Source organism: Felis catus, chromosome A2 (assembly GCF_018350175.1).
Source record: "Felis catus isolate Fca126 chromosome A2, F.catus_Fca126_mat1.0, whole genome shotgun sequence".
NCBI lineage: Eukaryota > Metazoa > Chordata > Mammalia > Carnivora > Felidae > Felis > Felis catus.
Genome location: NC_058369.1, coordinates 17261707 through 17278191, shown reverse-complemented (window position 1 = coordinate 17278191; position 16485 = coordinate 17261707). Strand labels below are relative to the sequence as shown.

General features: G+C 55.3%; 1 protein-coding gene across 9 annotated transcripts in view; it reads right to left on the bottom strand.

Moving 5' to 3' along the window:
* DHX30 (DExH-box helicase 30) overlaps window positions 1-16485 on the bottom strand; it is a 29856-nt gene that overhangs the window by 396 nt on the left and 12975 nt on the right. For 7 of the 9 annotated variants that reach the window (XM_023248328.2, XM_023248330.2, XM_023248334.2 and 4 more), the window contains 17 exons: window positions 12907-13037; window positions 12157-12267; window positions 7627-7928; window positions 7009-7129; window positions 6130-6279; window positions 4046-4198; window positions 2912-3748; window positions 2553-2628; window positions 2362-2466; window positions 1928-2103; window positions 1476-1682; window positions 1301-1382; window positions 1031-1224; window positions 746-905; window positions 459-616; window positions 260-363; window positions 40-179 (listed from right to left, as the gene is read on the bottom strand). In XM_023248328.2, coding sequence (XP_023104096.1) covers window positions 40-179; window positions 260-363; window positions 459-616; window positions 746-905; window positions 1031-1224; window positions 1301-1382; window positions 1476-1682; window positions 1928-2103; window positions 2362-2466; window positions 2553-2628; window positions 2912-3748; window positions 4046-4198; window positions 6130-6279; window positions 7009-7129; window positions 7627-7928; window positions 12157-12267; window positions 12907-13037 — 3207 coding nt within the window. Of the gene's footprint in view, window positions 1-39; window positions 180-259; window positions 364-458; window positions 617-745; window positions 906-1030; window positions 1225-1300; window positions 1383-1475; window positions 1683-1927; window positions 2104-2361; window positions 2467-2552; window positions 2629-2911; window positions 3749-4045; window positions 4199-6129; window positions 6280-7008; window positions 7130-7626; window positions 7929-12156; window positions 12268-12426; window positions 12588-12906; window positions 13038-14801; window positions 15026-16485 lie in introns of those variants that run through there. The other 2 variants (XM_003982154.6, XM_045049661.1) reach the window with 2 other exon arrangements.

The window sequence follows — 16485 nt, the reverse complement described above, 5'->3', positions numbered from 1 at the left end:
CCGCAACGGGGGTGGGGGTGGGGGTGTGCCGGCACCCACCACGTATGTGGACGTCCCCGTCTGTCAGCAGCAGCACGGCCAGCGGGTGCACCTGGGAGGAGTCCCGGACGAAGACGCTGCCATTGGACTTGACGGCCATGAAGTACGTCAGCCATCGGCTCCGGAGCCGCGTGGCCTCCCTGAGGAACACAGGGCTGGGTGAGGCTGCCCTCCTAGGGAGCACGCCCACTGCTCCTCCCCTGCCCTGCCTGCCTCCCACCTGTTGATGGTCGACTTATGCAGCAAGATGTTGCCTGATTTGGTCCTGTATGTGACGCTGTTGGGCTTGAACTTGCCCTGCCGGGTCACCTTGCCCTGCCTCACCTGCAAGGATGAAAGAAAAGACAGACCGGCTGAGCAAGAAGCCGCGGATGAATCCGCGGAGGCCGAGGCCCCCCGGGCCCGCCCCGAGGCAGCACCTGGATGAGGTTGGGGTAGAGGCCGGCCATCAGTACGCCCTTCACCAGCTCCTCCTCCTCACTGTACTCGTTGCACTGGGCAGAAGCCAGGGTGCAGTCCGAGGGCTTTCCCACCAGGAAAGCCTCATAAATGTTCTCTGAGAACTGCTTGATGAGTCCTGGGGAGTTGGGGGCGGGTGAGCCTGCGGCCCCCGAAGCCACGAGGCTGGGGGACGACACGCTCCGCGGTGCCTCAGCCAGGGGGGTGTGGGCCGGGAGGGGCTAGAGACGGGGTGAAGCCCACTGACCGTGGATGAAGCGCAGGCTGGGTGCGTACAGCAGGTTCTCCTCCAGGTAGTTCTCCCGGGAGCTGCGGTCCTGCCAGCGCAGCACCTCCTCCCAGCCGGCCACGGCCCGCACGAAGGCCAGGTGGTCGCTGCCACTGTCGTGGCTCAACAGCGCCTTCACCTGGGAGGCAGTGGGAGGGCGTGCCGGGGTCACAGGGGGAGGGCTGGCGGTGGCCGCCTCGGGACAGAAGGTGGGGGTGGGCCGAGAGGAGGAGCAAAGGGCCACGGGACGGGGCTGGGTCTGACCTTGTCCACCTCCGCCCGGTTCTGCAGGCTACTGCTGAAGGGGTCCCGGGTGAGGCAGGAAACGACCACCAGCAGCGGGTGCAGGCAGCGGAAGATGGCAGCCAGCACTATGGCCTTGGCCAGCCGGGGGTCGGTGGAGATATGGGCCAGGCGCTGCCCCAAGGTGGTCAGGTACTCCCGCTGGTCCAGCACTCCTGCAACAGTTCGGCATCAGGATCGCCCGTGAGAGCCACGCCGTGACCCCCGCCGGGCTGGCCCCGCCACACTCACCGATCTCCTGGAGCAAGATCACGGCCTCATCCACTGCCTTAATGTTCGGACTGTCCACAGCCTTGGAAAGGAATTCCACTGCCTGCAGCAAGAACCGGCCAGAGCCTGCCTTGAGCCCGAGTCCCGCCCACACCTGACCACGTCCAGCCCATGCCCAGCCCCGCCTCCGGCGCACCGTCTTCTCGGGCATGTGGATTTTGGCTTGTAGCACCAGGTTCTCAAGGGGCGTGCGCAGAATCTCCGGCACTTGGAAAGGGACCATTTTCTCCAGCCGGCTCCGTGGGAATAGGTGGTAGGCAAAGCCTGACTGGCAGCGGCCTGCCCGGCCCCGGCGCTGGATCACATTGGCTCGTGACACCCACACAGTCTCCAGGCAGGACACCTGGGGGAGGGGGTGGGTGAGCGGCGACACAGATGCCAACACGCCTTCCTCAGTGCTCCCCCACGTCTGGCCTTCACCTCAACCCCTCAATGCCCCCCCCCCCCCCAACAGGGACACCGAGAGCCCATGAGTGTGGCTTCTTCCAGACACACAGGGCAGCTCCAAGGCCCATCTGGGCTGGGAGCCACCTCGGAACTTGTCGTTCTTCCCCCAGGGGCTGGCTAGGCCCAGGAGATGGGTGCCACCTTGGTCTTCAGGTCATAGCGTTCCTCCTTGTGCAGACCGCTGTCCACCACGTGCACAATGTCATTGACTGTAATTGAGGTCTCCGCGATATTGGTGGCCAAGACGATCTTGCGCACCCCAACTGGTGGCTGCTGAAATATGGCCTTCTGGTCCATCATGGGGATGTTGGAGTGCACTGGTGGGCAGCAAGAACACGCTGGTTATGGGCACTGCTCCTGCTCCCTGTGATGAGGGCACAGGGCAAGGATTTTGACCCCATTTTGATGAAACTGAGGCCCAGATCAAGAACACGCCCAGTAAAAGTAGAAAAACCAACAAAATTAGGGCAGCCTGGTCAGAAACCCAGGCCCCTCGAGTCCCAGTTGGGTCAGTCCCCAGGACAGAGGGCAAGACTGGTGTGTGAGGGCAGAAGGCCTCACATGCATGCTCTCACCTGGCAGGATCAGGTACTTGCTCTCGTGCATGCCCAGGGCCTCCTGGAGGCGTTGCTGCACTCCTTTGATCTCCTGCCACCCAGGCAGGAAGCAGAGGATCCCACCTGTAAAGGGGCCCTGCAGGCATGAGCTGTCACTCTCCGGCAGGTGGAGGTCAGGGTGGGGCCGGGGCAGAGGGGAAAGCACCCACCTGGTTCCCCTCGGGCATCAATGTGCAGAACCAGGTCCGTCACGAGGTCCAAGTCAAGTGCACATTCATCCTCAGACTAGGTTGGGGGAAGACAGGCCACAGTCACAGCCCCAGGGAAGGACACAGTCACTCTGTGACTCAGTGAGGCCCAGGCACTCAACCTGTCACCTCCAACCCTCACCACACCCTTGCCCAGAAGCCCCCCTCCTGCCGCCCCCCCCCCCCCCAATCATTTCATTTCTATCAAGGAAACAAGCTCGGGAGCATTAACTCACCCTAGGCCACCAAGCCACAGGGACAGGGAGGAGGGGAATCCAGAGGGAAGGCCGGGGAGGGCTGGGGCAGGCACGTCCCCTCACCTCGTGGTGCCGGTGCCGGTGCGGGTACTGGTGCTTGCCCAGCTTGGCCAGAATGTCCTCCAGGTAGTGCTCCTTGACGGGGTACATGAAGCCTGGCACCTTGATGACAGGGCAGCCACCAAAGTAGCGGGAGAAGCGCTCGTTATCGCCCGTGGCGCTCATGAGCACCAGCCGCAGGGCCGGGTTGAGCCGCTGCAGGCCCTTGAGCAAAATAAGCAGGAAGTCTGTATTCACGTCCCGCTCATGGACCTCGTCCACGATGACATGGCTCACGCCCTCCAGGCTGGGGTTGCTCTGCAGCTTCCGCAGCAGGATGCCCACGGTGCAGAAGAGCAAGGCCCCGCCTCGGGCCGGGGGCTTGCTTTCCAACCGCACCTGGAAGCCCACGTTCCGGCGCAGAGAGGGGCCCAGTTCGTGGCTGACCCGCTGTGCCACCGACACAGCGGAGATGCGGCGCGGCTGGGTGATGATCACATTGCAGCGGGCACCACGGCCCTCGGTCACATAGCGCTCTAGCAGCAGCTGGGGGATGCGTGTGGTCTTTCCACAGCCCGTGTCCCCAGAGATGACCACCACCGGGTGCTGCTCAATGGCATTGAGGATTGTGTCCCGATGCGGGTCCACAGGGAGCTGGGGGGCCTCCTGCCAGACTGGCCCTCGCCGCCGCCACAGCTCCAGCAAGTTCTGGCTCAGACGGACCTCCTCTGCTTCTGACAGGGGCACGTAGGGCTTGCCTGTGATAGGGTCACTCAGGGGCCCCGAGTCCTTGCCCAAGGGCAAGACGTCATCACTCTGCAGCCGGAGTTCTGGGGTGATCCATGAACTATCCACAGGGTACTGCAGGATGGGAGAAGCAAGCAAAATGGTGAGACAGATATCTTCTTCCTCATTCACTCACAAGCCCTGCCACACAATTCACCTGGGCCAGATGCCGTGGCCCAGCCCGCTGGCCGGCGAACTCAGGACTCTCGTGGGCAGGACTGGGCTACTCAGGGCATGGGTGCTCCCACACTCCAACCTCCTCAGGGAAAACGGGGAGTCACTCCTGCCGGTTGCAGGTAGAGACTCAGTGCAGGGAAGACTGAGGTGGGGGTGGGGGGCGGGTTGCAGAAGGGGTTCTCCTGGTTCTCTTACATGGTTCAGGAAGGTTTCTATCTTGCGGAGGATGGGCTCAGGCACCTGGATGGTACACGGCCGGCGCTGGGTCTCACCCAGCTCACGCAAGGAGGCCAGGTTATACATGGCGTGGGTGAGCGGCTCGTTGTTGCGGTCCACCAGGCCCAGGCTCTGCAGAGGGGGAAGGGGGGACACTACAGGTTGATCTACGCCCCTGCCTCTCCAGAACGGGCCCAGACAGGCTCAGAAGCTTGAGACAAATTGTGCAGAGCAACCTCTTTCCTAAGAGATTTTGCTTTTAAGTGGATGTTGTGCAGAAAAGAGGAATTCCAGGAAAATGTAACTCTTCACCCCTGCCCCAAAACTAGTAAAAATTCAAGAAAAGTAAGACTGGACCTGCCCGAGAGGAATACCCCTCAGAAAGTTCTCCTTGAGCAGCCAGGGGCCCCACAACAGCCCAATCTCACCTCTATGAATTCCCAACATGGACATCTCAGCCAGGCAGGCCAGGCCCTTAATGACCCCATCACGACCTCACGAGCACCCTCTGTGCTCACTGCCTCCAAAGCACACCCCACACCCCCGCGACCTTTCCATTCCAGCTGCCGCCCCACCCCGTCTCCACAACACCCTTTCTATCTGTGACCCCTTTACATGAATGTACACAGAATTTCTTGGAAATGTCTACTAATACAATTCAATAAACACTGCATCTTATTTTCCTACATGTCCAAAGCCACCTCATCAGACATAAAACAAGGCATCCCAACACTTCAGGCAAGTGTGCAAAACCAGTCTTTTTCCCTAGTCTCGTGTTCCTGTCACCTGTAACACCAGGATTCTACTCGCCCTCTGAAGCTCAGATCAAATACTCCCTCCTTCAAGCCTGCCCCCACAGGGCCTGATCCCTTTCCTCTGGCCTCCCGTCAGGTCTCAAAAACAAGGATCTAGTCCCTGGACCAACTCGGCCACCTCACTCCAGGAAAGGCCTGAGAGTTTACCTGTGGCCTCTGACAAGCGGCCAGCAGCGGGAGCACCGCTGCCAACCGGGAGCCGGCTCCTTTCCGAGACAGGGCTGTCCCATGCCGAGAGCCTCCTGATCCTCAGTACCTGTGTCTGTCAAGTTAAAATTCAGACCTCTGCAAAGTTCTACCGATTAGCCCCGGTTTGGTCTCCTGAGCCACAGGCATCTGTATCTCTCCCTCTCCTATTCTCTGGGCTCTCGTTCGAAAACGGGGTTCCCAGAGCCGAACACACACCAACGGTATATCTGACCAGAGCAAACTGGTCTCTTCCTCTGCAAACTAAGCCTGTACTGGGGTACCCGGTGGCTCAGTCGGCTAAGCGTCCAAATGCAGCTCAGGTCATGATCTCGCGGTTCGGGAGTTCAAGCCCCACGTCAGGCTCTGTGCTGACAGCTCAGAGCCTGGAGCCTGCTTCAGATTCTGTGTCTCCCGCTCTCTCTGCCCCTCCCCCACTCATGCTCTGTCTCTCTCAAAAATAAACATTTTTTAAAAATTAAAAACAAAAACAAAAAAACCTAAACCTGTACTGATGTGGGTTCAGACCCCCCACTTCTCCAGCAGGCACGGTAGCGATGGCTCCCACTGCTGGGCACAGCTGGCCTCCGAGGCCTCTCCAAGGGAACTGCCCACTGGAGGCCCCACTGTGCACACCTTGGGGTTAAATGAATCTCCAATCTCCATCCCACATAAACATCTTATTACTCATTTCGCCCACAAAGCCCAGATAACTAAGATCTCTCTAGACGCCAAGCCTGCCGCTCGGCACAGCACCATTCCTCCTGCTTTTTGCTGTTCACAGCAACAGGCACGTCCCCTCCCGGCTTCACCCGGCTTTGGGCAACAACACCAAAAAGGCTGAGCTCGCAGGCAAAGCACCTTCTGAGAGAGTGAGGGATTCCTAGAAACAGCAGTCATGTGGTCAGAGAAGCAAGGCTCGGACACCAGATGCTATTGTGCTCAGGCTTTCAAAGGCCTAGTGTGGTGGGTTTCATTTCCTGGAGACTTGGGCCAATTTGCCAAGGGTAGGGGAGCTCTAAGATCTCCCATGCCTCACACCACGGACCCGCCTGGACTCACCTTCAGTTTCTTGCAGGCCAGGGCTGCTGCCTTATTCTCAGCCTCCGCTTTGCGGCGCCCTTTGGCGACAAAGGTCATAGGACAGGGCCAAAGCAGAGTGAGGGTAGACAGCTTGGTCTTGGTGCCCACGGTATGAAACTGCATGAGGTTCTACGCGGAAGGCAAGAGAGATGATTATGGAAAGACAGAGAATGCATCCTCAGAATGCCAAGGAACCCAGTCATGGAATTAACCCCCATCTTAGCAGGTGCCAAACATCAGCCACGCGAGATGGGCCAATGTACAGGCAGAAGGAAGCCCCTCTAGGGCTGCAGATCCCTAGGCCTGGGCTGGCTTCTCTGGCCATCCTATGGTTTCAGAGAAGAAGACAGCCTCTGGACAATGCCGCCACCCACCCTCCTAGCCTAATGTGCTCTCAGCACCTTTGAAGACAACAGGGAGGGTGGCAGCTGTGGGGTGAGCAGTCGGCATGAGCCAGAACCAGGCACATCCTGGGGGTGCGTGAAGGCCTTACCCCTGGAGAGAAGCTGTGCTTACTGAAGCCCGGAGCCCGGCCACAGAGATGAAATTCATGCCTCGGCAAGACAGCGCCACACACACCCCACTCCTCCCAGCCACCCTGGACCAAGCTTGGGTCTCCGGCTCCCGCGGCACCAGCCCAGCCGGAGCTCCTACACCGATGTCTATTCCGTCCTGGCTGCTTCACACTCCTCACAGGCCAAGAACCCCAGACCCCTGACTGGCCTAGGTACGGGCTGAAGGTACAGGTATCCTCCACCATCACACATACCTGTAGCTTCCCTCCGACCTGGCCCCGGGGAAAAGCACACACAACCAAGCCAGCTCCCCACCCCACACACTCCAGGATACCCAACTCACCTTAGCTGTGGAGGACGATGTTGCTATCTGAATCACTTTGGCCAGAAGGTTCTTGGGAAGTGGAAACTGGGTCAGAGCCCTAATAGCACTGTCGTCGTCTGTCATTTCAAAGGAACCCCCCCTGGGAGGACCAAAAGTTTAGGTGAAAAAGCTCTATCTCTTCCCAGGCCAATTTCCCCTCAGGCTCTGAGGCCCACGGGGGTAGGACACTGCAGTGGTGCAACAGGCAGCAAGGAGGCATGGAAAAGATGGCAGGCCAGGCATCTTTGCTCAGCATGTGATCCTCTCAGAAACACAGCATGACTGACGCTCCCTCAGTTTCCCCAAACAGATAATTGAGGACAGGGGGCAAGGGCCCAGGGGCAGAGTAGTGGCTGGGACTTGGAGGGACCCAAGTGTGAGCTGGACGGAGGGTCCACGCTGCCGTTTTGCATGAGCCCAGCCACGCCGTACAAGACCGCTTTCCCCAGGAACGGCAGATGTACCAATGAACAATGGGACTCACAGGCTGAGGTGTAGCGGGGGCCCTCCCATCTCCGAGAAGGCTCCCAGGGAACATCTCCCATCCCCACGTCAAGGCGCAGCCAGCTTCCCTGCATGCCCCACGTCCAGCTCTACCTCGAGTCCCTGAGTGGGGTGTGGGAGTCCTGCTGGGCCATGGACAGGAAGTCGGTGACATCAATGGTCCCCTCTTCTAGCTCTTCCTCCTCATCCTCCTCTTCCTCCCGGCCCAAGGAGCGGGACAGGCCCCCAGGTCCCCCTGGCCGGATGCTCTCGGGATTCAGCTGCCGCCAGGAAGTAGGTGGCATGGTGGGTTCTGGGCGCCACCAGCTGTCAGCCGGAGAGCCAAAGCGATCGGCTAGCACACGATATTTGGCTGCATCAAACAGCTCGTTTCGGGGACCCAGCAGGCCCCAGCCCTGGGGAGTGGGGGCAAAAGGCATGTCGTGAGGGTCCATTCTCACACCTCAGTCCGCCCAGAACCTGCTCCCTTACACTAAAAGTCCCCTATGCAGGAGCCAAGCCCCTTTGTACCTGTCTGCCTGCTTCAGCCCCAGGTCCAGGACTAGACATCAAGAGAGCCCTTAACATGTCCAGCACTGAGGGTGCCTGGGTGGCTCAGTCAGTCAAGCGTCTGACTCTTGGTTTCAGCTCAGGTCATGATCTCATAGTTCATGTGTTTGAGCCCCCATGCCGGGCTCTGTGCCAACAGTGCAGAACCTGCTTGAAATTTTCTCTCTCCCTCTCTGACTATCCTCCACTTGTTCTCTCAAAATAAATAAATACACTTAAAAAAAAAAAAAAAAAAGTCTAGCTCTGAAGGGGTGCCTGAGTGGCTTAGCTGATTCAACATCCAATGACTTGATTTTGGCTCAGGTCAAATCAAAATCTCATGGTTTGGGAATCCGAGCCTTGAGTCAAACTCTATGCTATCAGAGCCGAGCCTGTTTGGGATTCTGTCTCTCCCTCTCTCTGCACCCCCCTCCCCTTAAGATAAACAAACAAGTCTAGCTCTGACACATGAAAAAGACAAAGTAAGCTCTTACACCTATTAAACAAAAAACTGAAGGGAGAAAAAACCCCCAGGGAATGGGGAAGCAGATGCATTCACAAAGTGATCCAAAAAGCTTCAGTGAATATAGCAGTTAGGGAAAATGGAGCCCACACCAGAAAACAGATCTATCCCTGACATAAGAATCCTACGCTAAGAATGTATTCTAGAAATAACCTGGGATGCTTATAAAGCCATTCATGCAAAATCCATTATTTTGAAATATAGCTTTATTCTTTTCTAGACAGAGTACCAAATAAAACATGCTGACTCTCTAGCACATACGAAGCAACACGCTGGTTACCCTGAGCACCATCAGAAGAGATGAAACCTGGTCCCTGCCCCCAAGAAACAGAATCCACGAGGCAGAACAGAAATGCAGATGACCAGGGTCTAAGGAACCACAAAGTGAGAAGCTAGATGAACACAGTTAACAGAATTCCAATCAAAGTCTGGATAAGCTTCTTGCACGCTTGACAAGCACACACTCAGTCACCTCTGTGTTGCTGGCAACTGGCACCAAGCACAAGAGCAATGCTCGATGATCTGGTTTGGGGGGGAAGGAAAGAGCCAAGAGACGTGAGTATAGATACTGGGGAACGAAAAGGCTGGGTGCCGCAGAGCACATAAAGGACTCCTATAACAACAAAAACACTCCGATTAAACAACAGGCAAAGAACAACAGGCATTTCTCCAAAAAAGGTAGACAAACGGTCAACAGCACAAGCAAAGCATTCTCAAAAACTACAGCTCTCTGCAGCATGGCATAAAATGATACCTACAGGCACAAATCCTCAAAATGTGCTCCCTCCTGATCAAGGTACATTTGGGGGAAGAATTCCCCCAGAGAAGCAATCACTGTATTTTTGATTGTGGAACTTAGTTTTCCACAAACTCCTCCTCAGCGTGGTTTCATATTGCTCTAGGGCATTTGCAACATTTTTAACTTCATCCGGTCAAAAAGAGTGTATGAAAGCAGTCCCTTCCCTTCCCCCAGTAACGTCTCAGAAGGAGGCCCCACCTGGCCCAAGTGCAGCTCCCTATAATTTGTAGCTGTGCATTTCTCAAGGGAAAGACATACAAAGGATACGCTTATGGCAGCTGTGAAGAGCCGACATACCGCTCTTCTGACAGGGACAACAACTGGAGATGGAAAAGCAAACACTGCCTTTTGCTGCATTCTGTCCTTTTTAGCTAACCTATACGATACTTTACATACTGGGAAAACAGTGTGCGGTTAACACAAATTTAAGAATTTACCTTAAAAAAAAAAAAAGAGAGAGACAGAGAGAAAAGGTGATTAACATCAGTACTCATTAGGGAAATGCAAACCAAAACCATGAGATACCACCTTGCACCCATTAGGGAAAACAACAGACAGTGCTGGTAAAGATGAGGAGAGACTGGAGTCCTCGTGCGCCGCTGGTGGGAATGTGACACGTTACGGCTACCGTGAAGACAGTATGGCGCTTCCTCCACCTGGACTACCATACTACACAGCATGCCATGCTAGATGCTACACACATACCATATTACCACACCACCGTACGATCCAGCAACTGAAAGCCACGTCCCGAAGAGATTATTTGGACACTCATGTTCACAGAAGCATTATTCACAATAACCAAAAGGTGGAAACAACCAGAGAGGCCCTTTGATGGATAAATGAATACACAGAGTCTGAGATATCCCTCCGATGAAGTATTACGCAGCCTTAAACAGGAGGGGATTCTGACACAGGCTGCACGGACGGGCCTTGAGCTCACTATGCGAACTACGATAAGCCAATCACAGAGACAAATACCGTACGATTCCACTGGTGTGAGGATATGAAGTCTCTGATGGAGTCACATTCACAGAAACAGGCAGTAGAATGGTGGCTGACAGGGGCTGAGGGGGCAGGGAACAGGCGTTTATTGTTTAACGAGTATGGAGTTTCAGTTTTACAAGGCGACAAAGTTCTGGAGATTGGCTGCATGAGGTTTAATACTACCGGAGTGTTCACTAAAAAACGGTCCAGACGGTACACTTTATATTTTGTGTAACTTACCACAATTCAACAAACGTATATGCAAAAAAGAGGCTATGAGCTGAGCGTAGATCGGGAACAGAGAAAGGGCTGGGAGGAGAGAAACGTGACCATGACTTGCTGCATATAGGCTGCCTTCAACATCCAGAGAAGGATTTCTCACCCTCAGCATTACTGACATCTGGGGCCAGGTAATTCTGTTGTGGGGGCCATGCTGTGCATCCCCGGCTTCATGCCAGTAGCACTCCTCCGGTCGTGGCCACCAAAAATGTCTCCACACATTCCCAAATGTCCACGGCAGTCAAAATCACCCTCCCCGCAGGAGAGATTCCTGGAGGTAGAGCTGCTTGGAGAGATGGAGGTGTCTGAGAAATTCGGCAATGAGGCTGGCTGAACCTCTAAGAGACAAGCTTTCCCCCAGGAAGAAGGGACAGAGAAAGAAGAAATGTTCACAGAGGGTAGGAACGGAAGAGGAGCCTGTAGTGACCCAGAGAGGAGGAGAGGGAGAAGTAATCCAGGGGCTGAGGAAGCTATGCCCGAAACATTCAAGCAAAGCGAGAACTGTGAAAGGCTGGCCTGGCAGAGCACTGTTCCAGTCCATCAACAATCGCCTGGTGACCACTGCTATTTGTCACGCACTATGGGGAAAAGGCAACCAGCAAACAGGACAAGGGCCACAACAATGCAGTGGAAAAAAATGCAAGCCATGGGCACAGAAAGCTGTGTGCTTTCTGGAAACCATGGGAGCAGGGCCGATGGGAGGGATCAGGACACTGAAGTATGCGTGAAGCCCACTGAAAAGACTCAAGAGGAAGGATCCGAAAATTAAATGAAAGGACGGGAGAGGGGATGGAGAAGACACAGAAAGGGGATAGAGAAAAGAGAAGGGTGGTGTGGGGGGCCAAGGCTGGGAAGAGGGCCTTTCCTCCTCAGATGCAGGAAGGAAGGAGGGATGGCAAAGGCCTAGGGATTCAGTGGGAGAGAATCTGAAGGAATATGCATCCTACAGCTTTGTCCTCACTGGAGCAGAAATGAAGACTGAGGAGCCTAAGGAAGAGCAATGGTTGGCGCAGCCACAGAGGAAGCCAAGTAGGGATGGACAGAAAGGCTGGCAGGCAACACTAAAAGTCTAGTTAAATACCAGGGAACCGAGAACCTAAAAGCAGCCCATGCCCGACCACCAGGAAGTGAGGGTAGCAACAACCATGCTTCCATTACAAGTAAGAGAGAATTGTGTGGGTGCAGCGAAAACACACACGAAATAACGCAAAGTATAGCTCTGGTGCTGTACAAAGGGAGTATTTTTCATAAAGAGTTCTCCTGTGTTTTCTGAAACCACAGGAGGTAGGTAACCACAGAGGCAAAAAAAACAAACCAAACCAGCAAATATTCCCTTGCTGGCTGCGCAGCAAGGAAAGAACCACAAGGTGGGAAGGACGGGTGAGTGAGTGAACACTGTCAGCTTCCACCTACATGCACGTGGCACCAGAAAGACCATCAGAGCCAGGGGCAAGGAATTTCCCAGGGTGGATGGAGGTCTGCCTGGCTTTTGCTAGGGAAGGGTCACCTTGAACAGCTGGCAGGCCGCGGCCGCAGCCTGTCGCTCAGCGTCGATCTTCTTGCTGCCATAGCCTTCTACCTCCACGCTCTTGGGCCACTTTATGTGGAGGGTGACTTTCTGGGAAAGAGAAGAGAGAATGAGGATGGTCGCCTTGCCAGACTGCAGAGCTGCTATAAATCACACGGAGTGCGAACGGCACAGCTGTGGGCCTGCGGGCAGCAGAGCCGAGTGCAGGCAGCACCCCACGCCCATGGCTAACCCCCGTGAGGCTCTAACCTTCCCGTCCTCAAGCCGTTCATCCCACCTCAAGATGTTTGGCTTCTTCAAAGTGCCATGTTCTAGCCAGAGAGCAAGGTGGGACCCATCTTTATTGTTAAAAATCTTCATTCAGAATGGTTTGCCTGCATGCTTCTGTGGGTCCCAGGACCTACAAGACTCTAGGAACAGGAATTTTTATCAACTCTAACCCTCTGCAGTCCCAGTTAGTCAACAGGGGACCAAAACCAGGGATCAGTACAGAGGCCTGACACACACAAGATGAGAACAGACTCCTCGCCTCACCTGCCCTGAGTTCCCCCTTCTCTAAACCAGGCTCTTTTTCAAACCTAGCTTTGCTTTGAGATTCTCTGCTGACCATGTACAATTCGCAAAACCCACTCTATGGCCTCCTTGACAAAGAAACCTGAGGGAGAAGACGGCAGCCAGCCTCCTTCCTGAGAGTCAGACCAACACGTCTCCCAACCACCAGTGAGTTACCTTTTTCTTCGGTCCATTCGTGTGCACGTAGACCAATTTGTCTTTTGCATGTGAGATGCCGAGGGCTCTTCCAATTACACTGTTGAGAAGGTTTTTGGGCTGTGGGAACTCTTTTAATAGGTCCCTAGAAGCTAAGAAAATAAGAACAAAAGCATTATAGTTTTTTTTCTTTTAAAAAACCCATGGGGTACGTATCAGGACAACCCTGGGCTGGATACTGAGGATGTTGGCTTGTGACCCCAAACCACCCAGGAGCATCTTGAAGAAGGAGAAACGGCTTCATGGTTTTCAGGGACAGTGCGTGACCAGACCCACTTGCACAACCATTTCCAGAAGAAAGACCAGTGAGCCACACACCACAGAGAAGAACCAGCCAGCATCCTCTTCCCCACAAGCTCCTGATTTAACATATCAGCTACAGAAGCCTAGGTGGCAACACATCCCCCTCGTCTGATGTCTCAAAGAAGGTACCGAACAAAAAACGAAACAAAAATCCACCACACACACAAACTGGAGATAAGACAATGCGAGGCCCCTCCTAAAACAAAAGACACACAAAGTCTGAACACCAGGCCCCAGCCCTCAACTGTACCTCGGCACCCTGCGAAAGGCCTCTGAGAGCCAGATTATGTGTAGGGATATTGATCAGAGGTCTCCACAACCAAGACCTCTGCATAAGCTATTCCTCCCCCAAGTTCACTGGAGTCAAGTGGAGGCAGGATGCAGCAGGCATCATGAGAAGTACCTCGCTTGTTTTTCACTTGTACTTTGGATCAATCCCAGAGCGCAAATGGGTGAGATGTCCAACTAGAAGCAGCTTGTGCCGGACACCAGGCTTAGCTGAGAGTGGCTAAAATCAGAAGTAAGGGCCCCAAAGCACCAAAGTGGCCCTTCGAGAGATGCAGGGTCAGAGACTGGCAGAGGTGACAGGAAGCCTTCTCGTTCTCCACCCACAGTCTCTGGTGTTATATTCAGCTTTAAACTAGCCCCCAAAAGAAACTTTGTTCATGTGCACCTGCATGCATCAGTCATAAATCACCTAGGGACAGTTTTCAGAGCAAGTGGCCACCCTGATCCTCATCAGACACTTAGGAATGGTGGTGATGTTGGGGAAACCACTGTATTTTGACAAAGCTCCTCCAGGAGTTCTGACGTAATTCTATTCCTGAGCTGAGACTGTTTCCTTGCAGCAGATGACTGTGACAACTGGCCATGAGGGAGAATTCTGCCTGACCCTGCATCCCTCTAAAGAACTTATAAAGCAACTGAGATTCAAGCGTTCAGACCGCTATTTAAATAGGCTCAAAGGGGTTCCCACAGAGGGACCCAAAGTTAAGAGGCCCGCCAGACCCCCAGGCACAACAGATGCACACTGGTGCCCCCTCCAGCTCTACAGGGCCGGAGGAGGCTGGCTCTCTCTATCCATCGCTGCTAGGCAGGGATGCTCTCACCAGTCTCATTCCTGGGATATTCAGGAGACACAGCGATGGGAATCATTCGGTCTCTACCTCAGGTCCTCAAGTACCAAGTGTATTTTGGGTTCTTTCTCACATTGGTGAGCGTGTGCTTACCCTCGATGTTCTAACCCTTGACCACCCATTCGGGCGAAAGACGGACGTTCTCCTGCTTTTCCCCGCGCCCTCGAGGTACCGCGCCTCTCACCTATTCTTGCCAGGTGCAGGCGCTCCAATCCCCGAACCTCCGCGCCGGGGGTCCGTTTGGGCCTGTGCCACACTGAGCTTTACAACAGCAGCACTGCGGCCCGCCGGCGGCCGGCGGTCTCGGCCCCTAGCGGAGAGGGGCCCCGGCCCGCCAAGCCCGACCCCGGCCCGCGCCCCCAGCTCTGCAAGCCCCGGGAGCCAAGGGCGTCGCGGCCCGACCGCCCCCGCCCTCACCGTTCACCATGCTTCCGTCGCCTTCCCCGGGCCCGCTGGGGGCCACCCCTGCCTCGGCCTCGGCGGCCTCCTTCGTGGGATCGGGGCGGGCGCAGCCTGACGACAGGCCGCGTGAGCGTCCCTGTCGCCCGGCGGCGCGGGGACCCGGCGGTCGCAGGCGCGGAGCGACGCCGGCAGCCAGCGCCATGAACCTCCTGGCGGCCGCCATCGCGCTCCCGCCGGCCCCCGCGGGCGCGGAGCCCTGCAGGGATGGGGCGGGAGGGTGGGAGCAGCGACCCGAACGCCCCCTGGCGGCCGGGAGGACCGGCGGTGGGGGCCGGCGGAGGCGTTCTCGGAGCCCGCGCTCCCCGCCCACTCAGCCGGAGCCTCCCGCACCCTGCGGGCTCATCACCTCGTGGGCAGCCTGGGACCGCTGGCACCCGGGTGAATTCACTCTCCCGGCAAACGCAAACGCACAGGCTCGTTGTCTGAATCGGGGGCAGGGAGACGTAAGGGGGCTTTTTGGGAAAAGTTCGGGCCTTAGCTCAACGTCCATCCAAGGAGATGAACTCCCAAGTTCCTTCTAGGTCCCGCCCACTGCTCATAAATACCTCTCACGTGCCCTGACAAACTGGCTTGCACTCCAGACCTAAGAGTGAGGATAACTTCGAAACCAGGGCACCCCCATCTCATTTAATGGCTTACAAAGTAACCCTGATGGAGAATCCGCATCCAGGACAGGCAAGACCTCTTGAACATAAGACCAGTTTTAATCCCAGGGCTGGAGTCAAAGTGAAAAATACCAGACTTGGAAAACGTGGCCAAGAACTGAGATGGTCCAGCAGTGCGAGTCTGAGGCTGCTGTTTTTTTACTTGTTTGAAAGCCAAATGGAATTGTTTCCAAACTACAATGCCTGGGTTCTAGCCAGGCTCGTTCCCCTTCTGCCTCGTATGGCACTCAGGAACAGAGATTTGGCTCGGCTAGGGATGACACAGAATCTGCATGTTGGGGCAGTGACAGTGACAGGGAGGGGCTTAGTTAGAGGTTGGCAGTGCAGCTGGGGATAAGCTGCGAGGGCTGGGTTTGTTTGTTTGTTTGTTTGTTTTATAATTCTAGATCTGACTCTGATGACTCCTGGAGAGCTTGTGAAAACATTACTGGAAGCCACTCCCCCCCCCCCCCCACAAGGTTTCTTATTCATTAGGTCTGTAGTGTGGCCCAAGAATCTGCATTTTTAACAAGTTCCCAGATGATAATGAGACTACAGGTCTGAGACCACACTTGGAATTGCTGGCCTGTGTCAAGAACATGGGATTTAAGTCTTAATATTTGTGCTTAGTCCAACCTCTGCCACTTGCCAGCTGTGAACCTTGGGCAATTTCATCAGTTGGGAAAATGAGGACATAGTTGCTCTACTCATTTGGTATGGCTCTGGTCAGGATGAAATGGGAATGTCTAGAAGGCGGCTCTGCACAGCGCTCTAGAGAAGTCCCTCCACTGAGGTCTGAGACAAGAGAGGACAGATCCCTTAAAGACAGACCCAGGGCAGGGTGGGGCAGCTTCAACTCCAGTTCCTCCCTTCCCTCCTCAGAGAGCTTCTAGCAGGAAAGGAGCAAAGGGGAAGGTGGCCTTGGCAGCAGTGGGCTGACCTCACAAGGGGATACCACCATCTGTATCAAACACCCCTATCTAGATCATCCACAT